The 13,603-nt window shown below is 41.7% G+C and overlaps 1 protein-coding gene across 3 annotated transcripts in view; it reads right to left on the bottom strand.

The window, feature by feature from the left end:
- Positions 1-5,284: 5,284 nt before the first annotated feature.
- TMEM135 (transmembrane protein 135) overlaps positions 5,285-13,603 on the bottom strand; it is a 308,335-nt gene continuing 300,016 nt past the window's right edge. For all 3 annotated transcript variants that reach the window (XM_086383032.1, XM_086383033.1, XM_086383034.1), the window contains 3 exons: positions 10,586-10,684; positions 9,728-9,795; positions 5,285-7,685 (listed from right to left, as the gene is read on the bottom strand). In XM_086383032.1, the coding sequence (XP_086239158.1) occupies positions 7,553-7,685; positions 9,728-9,795; positions 10,586-10,684 (300 nt within the window). In that variant the 3' untranslated portion in view covers positions 5,285-7,552. The remainder of the gene's footprint in view (positions 7,686-9,727; positions 9,796-10,585; positions 10,685-13,603) is intronic.

Below are 13,603 nucleotides of genomic sequence, written 5' to 3'. Positions count from 1 at the left end.
CCTCTAGAGAGCCCTGACTTAGGCAGTGAAATGGGGATAAGCCATGTCTGTCCTTTTCGAATACACACTAGAATCTAAAGCAGCAACAGGTGAGTGCAACAGCTACTAGAAAATGGAATGTGCTTTATGGGTGGTATTAGCTTCAGAAAGACAGAGATAAAAGATCAGCAAACTTTCAAGGAGGAGGTGACTGAATATTTCAGGATACATGCACATGTGGAGCAGGGGAGGAAAAGAGAGCATTCTAAATCAAGGGAGGGAGGCATGTACTGGGCAATGGCTCTGAGGTCTGACCTATACAGGACTGGAATGTGTCAATCAGAAATGCTTTTAACTGAAAAGCAAGAGAGTCCTCCACTGACAGAGCCTCCAGATCTCAAGGTCTGTTTGCTCAGAATGCCCAGAGGTATGTGGTTACTGGCACTGAGTCAGGGGCTCAAGAATGTCATCTGGGAGGCAGGTTCTTTATTTCTGCTCTGACATCTTTAACATGGTGGGTTTCCATCTTTGTCCTTTTCACCTCATATTTGCAAGATGGTTGCCACAGATCCAGATCCCTTTAACTAGTGTTATGAACAAGGAAAAAAAAAAAAAAAAAAGGAGTTAAAAAGAGCTTTCCTTTATTCAGGGGAGAAAAGATCTCCAAGACCTCCCCCAGATCTTCCATTACATCTTACTGGCCCCAACTGGGTCACCTGATCATCCCCAGAGAAAAGGCTGGAAACATATCTGGACAAGAAGGAGTAACGCCAAAGGCCTCGAAAAATCATGATCCATCCCCGGAGCTGGGCACATTGCTGCCTTCAACAAAGTTAAGTGTTCTCAGCAAGGAAAAAGGATTAAACAACCACTGGATGAGCCATGAACAATAACTACAATCTAGTTTTGAACTTTAATTCAAATTCTAATGAAACAAGAGTTCTAAAGGAAAGCGAAGTCCCAGATGATCAATTATGCCTCTAGTTTTGTAGATTTATCTATTTCGTCCTCTCAGGTCTCAAAGGGATCTGACTGTTATTCCTAAGAACGACAGGCTTCCCCAAACTGCAGTTTCAAATCTAGATGCTATTGAGTCTCCTCCTGCGGTTCTGTAGATTTTACCTACTCTACAAATTAAATTTCAAAAAAAGGAAGCTAAAAGTTTTATTCATATAAAACCTCTCTTTATACATTTGCAACTTAATGAGGACATAACCGCTGCCTTTCTTAAGCACCACGAGACCACCCAGTCATTCATGACACAGACACTGAATACTTTGATGAAGCAAATGAACTTGTTAGTCAATAGCTAGTTGGACCGCTGGCCTCCAGTTAGGTTTATATTTATACTAATGCTGCAGACCTGGTACGTACTTTGGTAATTCTGAGAAATAACCCTTTCGTCCCCCTTCATGGACGGTGTCTCTTCACTCTTCCAAGTCTGTCAGGGCATGTACCAGTCACGCGGGCCTCTGGGACCTGCCTCTAAACACTCCCACTTTGAAGACCCCCTCTGGCTCACTTCCGAGAGGAGACGGGGGAGAAGGTGCCTCTCTCCCTCACAGCCTCCACAGCACTCCTTCAGGCGCTTAGCAGTCTCACCTTCAACTTTCCCTGAAGCGAACAGGAAAATAAGGACTTTGGTTTTTTTTTTCCCCTGGAGAACTCAAACTGAAGAAATAAAATGGCAAAGCTGTGGCAGTAAAGCCCAGGCTCAGGAAGGTAAAGGAAGAAGGCGGGGGGGCGGTGGGACTTGAAGCGTGTTGGCCGTCTCTCCTCACACGGCCCTTCTGGCGCCCCATCTCCTAACTACCAACAACAGGATTACTTCACGCTTCAAGCCTTCTTAGACCTTGGGCACCAACCCCGTTTCTCTACAGCCACAGGGTCCTCTTGTGGGGCCAATGTAACCCAGAAAGAAAATTCACTGAGGGGGTTAACTGATGACTGAAAGACATTTAATAAATATTAAGGGAGGAGGCCTCAAGGATGGCCTGGGTCAAGTGAAAGGACAGAGGGAAGTGCTCCTCCTGGGTGACTTCAGCCAGTACGGGCACACGGCTCCGCCTGTGCAGGCCTGGAGCCCCCAGCCGGCCGTGGGGAGGCTGGTGTGTGAAGGCAGCCCGCTGCCTGCAGCCCCGGCTTCTCTGACAAGATCAGAAGGCTTCAGGGGTGGAGGCGGGGGGTGGGGGTGCAGGGAGGGAATACCCACAGCGAACTAAAGGCTGAACAGGCAAGGGGCAGTGCTTACGATCTAGAGAAAAAGTACTAACGATACCTCGCCTGAGACCTCTGCTGTGGACCAGGTTGGAGGGTGTGTGTGTGAGAGAGAGATGACTGGGATTCTCGGGCCTGCAAAGACAAAGGTTAAAGCCCAGTGTATTATTTCACTTAGGACACATTTGGAGGAGGTAAGGGTGGAAAGAAAACAGATAAAGTGACAGGCAAGAGGAAATGAGTTCCTGCCTCTTCTGTGCAGCCACAGCAACAGTTGGGTGCTGTTACAAGGTTGTTTAGAGGGGACGGACTGTCCTGGATTTAAAGGTCTCACATGCAGAGGTTATGTCTCTTTCCACATCTGGACAGTTACCCTCCATTCCCTCCTGCGAACAAATGCAGAGCTATATCAGAAGTCACCATCCCAAGAAATATTTACTCCATTTTCACGATCCTTCCGGAGCCCCCCACCTGACCAGCTGTCACCCGAGGGAGCCACCGAGCATCCATATTCAGGGAGTAGGGTTGTAATGTAACACCAACCGGCAGAGAAAGGCGAGAGGCACAGGGACAAGGAGTGGGGAGTGGTAACATGAAGCCAGACATAAAATTCCAAGGCTGGAAGGAGGAAGCAGACAGCTGGGACAGGGGTGTGAAGACGGGCAGACAGACTACAGCAAGGAGCGAGAAGTCCTCTGGGTATTAATTCTTCCCTCCAATTCAATGTCACTCACTTTTCTCTCAATATAAGAGGGCACCTACTCTCACTTGGCACAGCTATAAGCTCCGGGCTGTGTGCTGCCCGGCTGCAGTCCAAGGACGCATTCTGCATCTCGGGCACGCTTCTGGTCCCCCTCTGCTTCCAGAAGCCACACATCAACGTCAGGTTCACTTTTTTGTAGTTACCTCTAAAAGGCAATCCACTTCAGTACTATCGCCTAGAAAATCCCATGTACAGAGGAGCCTGGTAGGCTACAGTCCATGGGGTCGCAAAGAGTCGGACACGACTGAGCGATTTCACTTTCACTACTATAGTGTTAGCTGTGAATAGTGACTGACTCTGCCACCAGAGCCCGCAAGGCTCCTCTGTCCATGGGATTCTCCAGGCCAGAATACTGGAGTGAGTAGCCTTTCCCTTCTCCAGGGGATCTTCCCAGCCCAACGATGAAGCCCACGTCTCCTGAATTGCAGGCAGATTCTTTATCACCTGAGCCACCCCGTTCATAACTACAGAGGCTTTACAAAGTCACCTGAGGCTGTAGCTTAAAACAGAAAACACAGCCTTAACTCTGAGGTCCTAGCTGGAGGGAAGTGCACGCCGCCCCAGGGCCCACAGGCACCCCCGACACTTGATCTTAGAGTCACACGAGTCCCCCACACTCTTTTCCTTGCTAATTCCATGAGAAGGGAGTACAGAATCAGCTAAAACACTAATCTGCTGTTGTTTAGTCATTAAGTCGTGTCCGACTCTGTGATCCCCACAGGAGTTTAGCCCATCAGACTCCTCTGTCCATGGGATTTTCCAGACAAGAATACAGGAGTGGGTTGCCATTTTCTTCTCCAGTGGATCTTCCCAACCCAGGGAATCTTCCCAACCCAGGGACTGAACCTGTGTCTCTTGCCCTGGCAGGCGGGTTCTTTACCACTGAGCTACCTGAGAAGCCCCAAAGCACAAACAGGAACAGGCTATAAAGAGGAGGCACAGGGTTGTGGCAACAGTAAGAACAGTCTCCTGGGCGTACACAGTCAGGCCAGCCTCAGCCCAGGCCCACAGAAAAGGTGATTTCTTTTTGTTTTCCTTACGTCTTTTTCTTTGTCACACATCTTCAACTACCTAAACTGTCTATCTGAAAATGACTGTGGAAGAAATAAGCAGCAACAGGTTGAGGTGCTAGGGGAGATCAAGTGTATCGTGTACCTTAGCAAAGTCACAGTTCAGAAATGAGTGTTTACTTAACCAAGTAAAAACCAGTCGCAGGGACAGGCTTCCCGGGTAGTCCGGTGGTCACCAATCCGCCCTGCAGTGCGGCACGTGCAGGTTCGACCCCTCGTCAGGGAACTGAGACCCCACGGGCCGCAGAGCGGCTAAGCTGGCGCCTCAACGACCGGGCCTGCTCTGGAGCCTGTGTTCCACATGAGAGTCTGGACACCGCAGCAACAGATCCCGCATGACACAGCCAAGACGGCCGGATCAATAAACAGTAAACCGCAGGGAGAGTCCAAGGGTTCCCAGGGCTTGGGGACTGCTGATTCAAAGGCCACGCTCCCCGCGGGCACACCTCTCTGCCTTGCCGCAGGGCTGCCTCACCCCCACTGCGAGAAGGGCTTGCCATAGCAAGTGGATGAAACTCCTTGAGGGTAGAGGAAATTGATTCTCCTTAACGAGGCACTGTCAGAGGGCTCAGAAACAAGGGGCAGGGATAAAATGCAAGCAGAAATGATTTCATCAGTGAGCTGTTAGCTAGACAAAACCCACAGGAAGATGAATACTCAGGCAAGCTCAACATGAACACACTGTGTGACGGGTGACTGATTTGGGTTTCCTCACGAAAGACAAGTCTGTTCCAGAAGAAAGTAAGTTATAAAGTCTGAGAGCAAAGAGTAAAGAAGATAAAACTCTATTAAATGAATACTCACTAAAGAACAAATGAGAGCAAAAAGTATACTAGGCATCAACTGAGAGATAACGATGCTTATAGGTTATAGGAGAAATCATAGAATTTGTTTTTAAAAAAGACAATTGAATCATGGTTTTCTTTCAGAGATGGGTAATACAATGGACTAAACTACTGGATGAAAAATGGGTAAGAATCTGACAGATTTGAGATAATCTGTTATCCTGCAACTTGTCTTTTCTTTTTACTTGGTTGGTACTAATGCTAAGATTTTATTAATTCAGGAAATAGCTAATTAATACAGGAAACACTCATAATCCTATTAAGCACCCCAATGCTCTGTTTTTCAGTCTACATAAAGATGTAGCAAATACTAAGAGGGCATACTAAGTGTTTGATGTACTCAGGTCTAGTGGAAGGAAACTTAGCACAGATAGGACTTCTTCAGCATATAAATTGGACTAAAAAACATATTGTGGAATGGAGACATCTATTTCACTTTATTTACAATGCCAAGGTGTCAGTCAGTACTTGGTTAGTCAGAGGTAGAAAGACATTCATTTTGATTGTCTTCAGGAACACAAACACAGTTTCTTTGTGTCTGCTCGAACAACTATACTTTGCAGCCTGTCCCAATAAAATAAAATTGTACTTCTCTATTCACCACTGCAAACTAGTTAACTGTTCATTTCAGCTATACATTCATTATTATACTCTGCTTCATGATGGCTATTTCATTTTATATAAAATAAAAAATGACCATAGCTTGTGTTAAAAAAGATAGATCATAGAAATGTACCTTTTGACCAGTAAAATTTTACTAAACAATCTCATCATATTTCAGTAGAATTTGTCTTTCAATTTCATAGTTTTTTTTTTTTTTTTTTTTTTACTGTGAATGAAAACAACTTATGGATTTAAAAGTTTTCTGTTTAACTGGACAGGAAAAATACTATAAACGTAATTTCTGAATAGAGAAAATAAGATGCAAGTAGCAGTGCTTTCTTCACTGCTGTAATACTTCGTTTTTAAAGGTAAACACAGTAGCAATCATCATTTTGATTCCAGGGAATGAAAACTTAAAACTGAATTTACTAATCAACGTGGAATTCTGAAGCCAAAAGGATCCTTTAACCGTACTGCCTAACAGACAAGTCATCCTAAAGTTAATCATAATGCAAAATTTTGGCCTAATTAAAATGGCTCTTTCTGATACTATGGTACCAGAGCCTGTCTTTTTTGTTGGGTTTCAATCTGCCATAACAACCAGACTAGGATTACATGCAAACAGAAGCATACAAGGCTTGATGAAATTTAATACAGAGGATTAAGCATTTAAAGTTTGGGTTATAATTCTTGTTGCAACACATGTTCTACTGTGTAGAATTTAGAACATAATTCTATAGAACATAATTAATTTACAACAGCCTAAGACTTTTCAGCAATAAAATTACACTTAAAAAAATATACCATTATCCCTATATGTTACATTAATTGTAGATTTCACAACCACTTCAGCCTTGTATTAACTTAGAAAAGAATACCTTGTCCCTGAAAAACTCTAAAGAGTGATGGTATTTCAATCAAAACGGTCCTGAACTAACTCACAATCAGCAGTGACTACATTTTGTCACTTCCTTGCTCTAACAGGAGTAAAAATGATGATAATGAGTTTTTAAAAACAGGCTAGGGAATCTGCATCCAATTAGTGATGACATGTATTTCTTCACAACCACTGGATTTTCAGAATGTTTTTAGTTGTCAAACAAGTGAAACAGCTGAGGGAACAAACTGCCAAACCTGCCCAAACTACTTTTGTTCCATAGAATTTGATCCCTTCTAAATCGACAATGGCATACAAACTTAGCTATGATGAATCCAGTCCTTATAAATGAAAACAAACATAATGAACCGATAGGAGGAGGTTTAAAAATAACTTCATTTGCTTTTAAATATTCAAGTGTAACGTTGCCATAAGAGACTAAAACAGACATTTCAACTGTATCAGATTTGTCAGTTTCCACCTGATTCTAACCTACCATTAACACATAAGGTTCACTGGGCTGCCAAAGAGCCCAGCTAAGCGGATCGTGGGGACATATGAAGGTATCAGTGGAAGGAAACCACAGATGCCACAGCCTTTATCCAAACAGTATGAGACCCGTCTTTGCATCCCTGAAGCAAGAATGGCCACTTTCTCCAATTAAATTGCTCTATATGAAATAAAGCAGCATTGTCTGTGAAGAGTTACTCCTTACCCATAACATTTCACTACTAATTCGAAAGTTAAAAAAAAAAAATACAGATCAAATCCATGTACCCGTGATCCTTTTGTATCTTAAAATGCAGCTATATTCTTAGTTTCCACCAAGAATTATATTGGAATGAACTAAAACATCTTTTAAAGTCATTTTAAGTATACTCTTATTTGTTACTACATTTCTACATAGATTATTTAATATTGCTTGTAGACATAATTTAATCGATAATATATCATAATTTCAACCACTACAATGACCCAGAATGAGATTCTGGCTATAGAGGGAGCTTAATTATTAAGCAACACTTTGCTAAAAAGCTTCTGAATTTCTGATTGGTAAGAAAATCAAACAAAAAAGAGCATCCCTCATTGAAATAACACTGAAGTTCAAGCTCGGGTCCTCTTCTTTGTGTTCAGCATAATTAACTCTCCAGGACAAAATAATGAAACATTAAGTCACATTAATAAGTTACAGTAATCTTCAAGAAAACTCGATGGGCAACTCTGGCGTTACAGTTGTGTATCTTGGGTCCAACCTAGGGGTGAAGTCCGGGAAGTTTTTAGATGCGCCGGTACCAAAAACATCAAGGACTTTGCGGTTCATGACAGCAAACCTGTAAAACAAGGACACAGGAAATGAGTACCCAATGACGTCGTAAAAGAAGATGATTCGCTTCGTTTATCTTTCATGGGATGGGAAGACAGAAGAGCTGACACCGCAAGAGACTCAGTGGCAGATTGAAAAGTCATTTTGCTACTCTTCAAGATACACTGTCTCAAGTTTTCTTTGAAAAGATGCTAGTCCCCAAACCTGAAGCCCCAGAGATTACCACCATCATTTCAAACCCTTCCAGAGCTCTTTCCTCTAGATTGTGTCAAACAGAAAAATAGGTTCATTGTGATTTTCTTGATTAATGGATGAATACAATGATAAGAAGCTACATATATAATGAATGAGCTGACATTTACAGACAAGCGAAGGTATTAAAGGTAATTCCTCCCATAACTAAAATTTTAATGTCTCACAATCAACAGAAAATACATTCAAATGTGCAAATACTTAATGAAGAGGAAACAGCTTATAGGTTTTCAAATTTCTAATACACACAACAGAGTAAAAACATGCCCTTACTTTCTCCATCACCTAAAAGATAAGAAATTTTTAAAAGACACATATTCAGCTAATGTGCAGGATGGACCTTCTGCATCTCTCTGCCTGATTATAAGCTCTTCTTCTCTGGGGAAGATACCAGGGTGAAATTAGCTTTGAGTCATTAGCCAGTGTCATTGTTCCAAGAACCCATAAATGTGACTTTTAGCTCCTTCCCAACGCTAAGTTCCCTTCCAACATAATCAATGGGTTAAACTCACTGATGTGCAAAGAAACATAAATGACAAAGAAATAAATGATCAAATGATAACAATATAGATTAATAATGTAGATTTTAATGATTAAATAATAATAATACTACACAGTGTCATGGCTAAGAGGAAGAACTCTGCAGCCAGACTGCCTGGCTCAACCCGAGCTCCATCCTTTACTAGCTTTGTGATTCTGCAAGTGCTTAAACTCTGTGCGCATCTCGGTCTCCCCACAAGTAACGCCAAGATATTAACAGTACCTAGTACCTATCTCACAGAGCTATTTAAAGCATTAAACACATATGTATGTATATGTGTGTTGTGTGTGTTAATGTGTGTATCTTAAAACCACTTCTGGGACACAGCCAGAGCTATACAACTGTTTTCTACTATTACTATTAATGACAGCAAAGTCAATGGCAGATGCTATTTACTGAGTGCCTACTAAGTGCTAAGGGCTGCCACAAACATTGATTTTCCCACAACCATAACAAGTATGCATTATTGCTTCACTGTAGAGAGAAAGAAACTTGAGGCTCACGAGAGTAAACAACTTTCCCAACCAGTGACACAGCAAAGGGTACTGGTGCTGGGGTCACACCCAGGTTTGTTCAACTCCCAAACTCACAGTCTGTGTATCAGGCTACATTGCCTCTCACTAGATTATAATCAGGAAATGCAAACACCAGCACCAATACAGAACATGATAGTAAAGGCAAAGAAAAATATGCTTACAAAAATCAGGTAAAAGAATGTGATTATTTTTCGTTATTTTTCCCAAATGGACATCAGTCTATTGTTTAGACAGGATTTCTAATGAATCTGTTTAGTATTTTTAAACAAAAAGAAACATCCCATGTTATTCTTATTGAATTTTAGTTCAAATTTGTTTTACACCTAGATAGCTACCTTACCAAAGAGTACTCCCTCAAGTAGACAAAAAGATTCAAAATCTTTTTTGTGGTAATTGTTTTTTTTTTATGATCAGTTATGGCACCCCACTCCAGTACTCTTGCCTGGAAAATCCCATGGATGGAGGAGCCTGGTAGGCTGCAGTCCATGGGATCGGGAAGAGTCGGACACGACTGAGCGACTTCACTTTATTTTTTCACTTTCATGCATTGGAGAAGGAAATGGCAACCCACTCCAGTGTTCTTGCCTGGAGAATCCCAGGGACGGGGGAGCCTGGTGGGCTGCCATCTATGGGGTCGCACAGAGTCGGACACGACTGAAGCAACTTAGCAGCAGCAGCAGCAGCAGCATAATCAGTTACAATATCTCATAGATATCTTACCTGCCCTTGGTGAGTCTTAAAAGGAACTTCCAGTAAGATGGTCGTAAGGTCTGAACTTCCATGACAGCCTAAAATTATTCGAGACTTTTTTTAGTGAACAGCAAACACTATCCGTCTTAGGCAATAGAATACTTTTATCTCTATTTTTATCGCTCATTGTGTTAAAAAAAAAAAAAAAATACCCCGACAGCGAAAAAAAAGTGTAAGTTGACTTTCTAGAATCTTTGTAAATATGCCTTCAAACAAAAATATTGTACATGAAATAATGATTGAGTTAACAGTCATTATTATTAGGAAGCATTTACTAGATATCCATTAGATAGCTGGCACTTCACTAATTATAATGAGTTTACCAACCTGGAAGGATTATCACGAGAAAGTGCAAATAAAAGCTATCCCCAAAACTCTGCAGAAGTCCTAAGATCATTAACATCAATAATGGTGATTATAGAACTTGAAGAGACTGAACAATGCTTTTATTAAACTAGACTCTATCCCTGTCCTCACTGCTTGAGTAATGTTGAGGAAATGCAATTATTCTTATTTATGTCCATGGGATCTGTTTTTCCAGAAGTAAAATTAAGTGAGGGCATTCTAGCCAAGATACTGGAGTGATAATTTTCCTAAAAAACTGTACTCCATTGAAACCTAAAATGGTTGTGTTCGTAAAACATGACCTGGCCCACTAAGTTAACATGTTTAGTGATTGGATACTTGTCAGCTATCTTGCTAATAAGACAAAAAAGCATACAGTGTAAAAAATGGAAATGCTTCTAGGCCTTTCTTTTCCCCTCATTGGTTTAATACACATTAGAAACAGAAATAATTCTATTTCTCATTTCAAAAAGCTATACTTACTGCCTGGAAGCAAATCGCTGTAGAGATGGAATAGATGATAGTGTCTGCATGGGGAAAATAGGGCACCTTTCCTGCTTCAATGCCTTTGAAATACATTGTCTGCAAAACAAGCATAATGGGAGATTTATAAGGAAAACAACTTTAAATAGCATTAACAACAAAGTGGAGCAAGGCGTTCCTTATCTACAACTACTTTTTCTACCTTTCAAAATCCTAACACTCCTTCCAGAGCTCAAATTACAGGTATATCTTCCCTGACAGAGTTAAGTGTCAGCTGTTTCCTTTCCCTCAGCCCCTCACCCCAGCCCCCAGATGCCAGTAATAACACGTTTCTGTGAAATTCAACAGCACCTGATTTCTACCTCTTTCATGTCATGTATTCTTCAGTGCTTTCTGTACAGCATCCAAGTCTTCCCTTCTCTGTCAGATCTATTCATTTAGTTCAGTTCAGTCACTCAGTTGTATCTGACTCTTTGTGACCCCACAGACTGCAGCACACCAGGCTTCCCTGTCCATCACCAACCCCTGGAGTTTACCCAAACTCATGCCCATTGAGTCGGTGATGCCATCCAACCATCTCATCCTCTGTCATCCCCTTCTCCTCCTGCCCTCAATCTTTCCCAGCATCAGGATCTTTTCCAATGAGTCAGTTCTTCGCGTCAAGTGGCCAAAGTATTGGAGTTTCAGTTTCAACATCTGTCCTTTCAATGAATATTCAAGACTGATTTCCTTTAGGATGGACTGGCTGATCTCCTTGCAGTCCAAGGGACTCTCAAGAGTCTTCTCCAACACCACAGTTCAAAAGCATCAATTCTTCAGTCCTCAGCTTTCTTTATAGTCCAACTGTCACATCCATACACAACTACTGGAAAAACTGCAGCCTTGACTAGACAGACCTTTGTTGGTAAAGTAATGTCTCTGCTTTTTAATAAGCTGTCTAGGTTGGTCATAACTTTCCTTCCAAGGAGCAAGTGTCTTTTAATTTCATGGCTGCAATCACCATCTGCAGTGATTTTGGAGCCTAACAAAATAAAGTCTGTCACTGTTTCCCCATCTATTTGCCATGAAGTGATGGGACCAATGCCATGATCTTAGTTTTCTGAATGTTCAGTTTTAAGCCAACTTTTTCACTCTCCTCTTTCACTTTCATCAAGAAGTTCTTTAGTGCTTCTTCGCTTTCTGCCATAAGGGTGGTGTCATCTGTATATCTGAGGTTATTGATATTTCTCCCAGCAATCCTGATTCCAGCTTGTGCTTCTTCCAGCCCAGTGTTTCTCATGATGTACTCTGCATATAAGTTAAATAAGCAGGGTGACAATATACAGCCTTGATGTACTCCTTTCCCAATTTGGAACCAGTCTGCTGTTCCATGTTCAGTTCTAACTGTTGCTTCACTGACCTGCATATAGGTTTCTCAAGAGGCAGGTCAGGTGGTCTGGTATTCCCATCTCTTTCAGAATTTTCCACAGTTTGTGGTGATCCACACAGTCAAAGGCTTTGGCATAGTCAATAAAGCAGAAGTAGATGTTTTTCTGGAACTCTCTTGCTTTTTTCATAATCCAGTGGATGTTAGGAACTTGATCTCTGGTTCCTCTGCGTTTTCTAAAACCAGCTTGAACATCTGGAAGTTCACGTACTTCAAGTTCAAGTACTGTTGAAGCCTGGCTTGGATAACTTTGAGCATTACTTTACCAGCGTGTGAGATGAGTGCAATTGTGTGGTAGTTTGAGCATTCTTTGGCATTGCCTTTCTTTGGGATTGGAATGAAAACTGACCTTTTTCAGTTCTGTGGCCACTGCTGAGTCTTCCAAATTTGCTGGCAAATTGAGGGCAGCACTTTCACAGCATCATCTTTCAGGATTTGAAATAGCTCAACTGGAATTCCATCACCTCCACTTGCTTTGTTCGTGGTGATGTTTCCTAAGGCCCACTTGACTTCACATTCCAGGATGTCTGGCTCTAGGTGAGTGACCACACCATCATGATTATTTGGGTCATGAAGATCTTTTTTGTATAGTTCTTCTGTGTATTCTTGTCGCCTTTTCTTAATGTCTTCTGTTTCTGTTAGGTCCATACCATTTCTGTCCTTTATTGTGCCCATCTTTGTCTAGAAAGATCTCTAGTCTTTCCCATTCTATTTTTTCCTCTGTTTCTTTGCACTGATCACTGAGGAAGGCTTTCTTATCTCTCCTTGCTACTCTTTGGAACTCTGCATTCAAATGGGCATATCTTTCCTTTTCTCCTTTGCTTTTCACTTCCCTTCTTTCCACAGCTACTTGTAATGCCTCCTCAGACAGCCATTTTGCTTTTTTGCATTTCTTTTTCTTGGGGATGGTCTTGATCCCTGTCTCCTGTATAATGTCCGAAACCTCCACCCAAAGTTCATCAGGTGCTCTGTCTATCAGATCTAATCCCTTGAATCTGTCACTTCCACCATATAATCATAAGGGATTTGATTTAGGTCATACCTGAATGGTCTAGTGGTTTCCCTACTTTCTTCAATTTAAGTCTGAATTTGGCAATAAGGAGTTCATGATCTGAGCCACAGTCAGCTCCCGGTCTTGTTTTTGCTGACTGTATAGAGCTTCTCCATCTTTGGCTGCAAAGAATATAATCAATCTGATTTCGGTAATGACCATCTGGTGATGTCCATGTGTAGAGTCTTCTCTTGTGTTGTTGGAAGAGGGTGTTTGCTATGACCAGTGCGTTCTCTTGGCAAAACTCTATTAGCCTTTGCCCTGCTTCATTCTGTACTCCAAGGCCAAATTTGCCTGTCACTCCAGGGATTTCCTGACTTCTTACTTTTCCTTCATTTATTCATTCATTAAACATGTACTGGTGTAAACCTGGTTAGTGCATAACAAATACTAATGCACTCTAATCAAGATATCTATACAGATTAGGTTGCAGACCATCACATGTGTATGTATGTATATTTATGTCTATCATGTATATATGTATGTGTACATATTAATATATAATATATGTTGTCTCCCCAGAGGAAAGAGCAACTACTCT

The sequence above is a fragment of the Bos grunniens genome, chromosome 29, assembly GCF_055505025.1.
Source record: "Bos grunniens cultivar Pamir isolate PY7600 chromosome 29, Bosgru_T2T1.0, whole genome shotgun sequence".
Lineage (NCBI taxonomy): Eukaryota > Metazoa > Chordata > Mammalia > Artiodactyla > Bovidae > Bos > Bos grunniens.
This window is presented reverse-complemented; position numbering and strand designations above follow the sequence as displayed.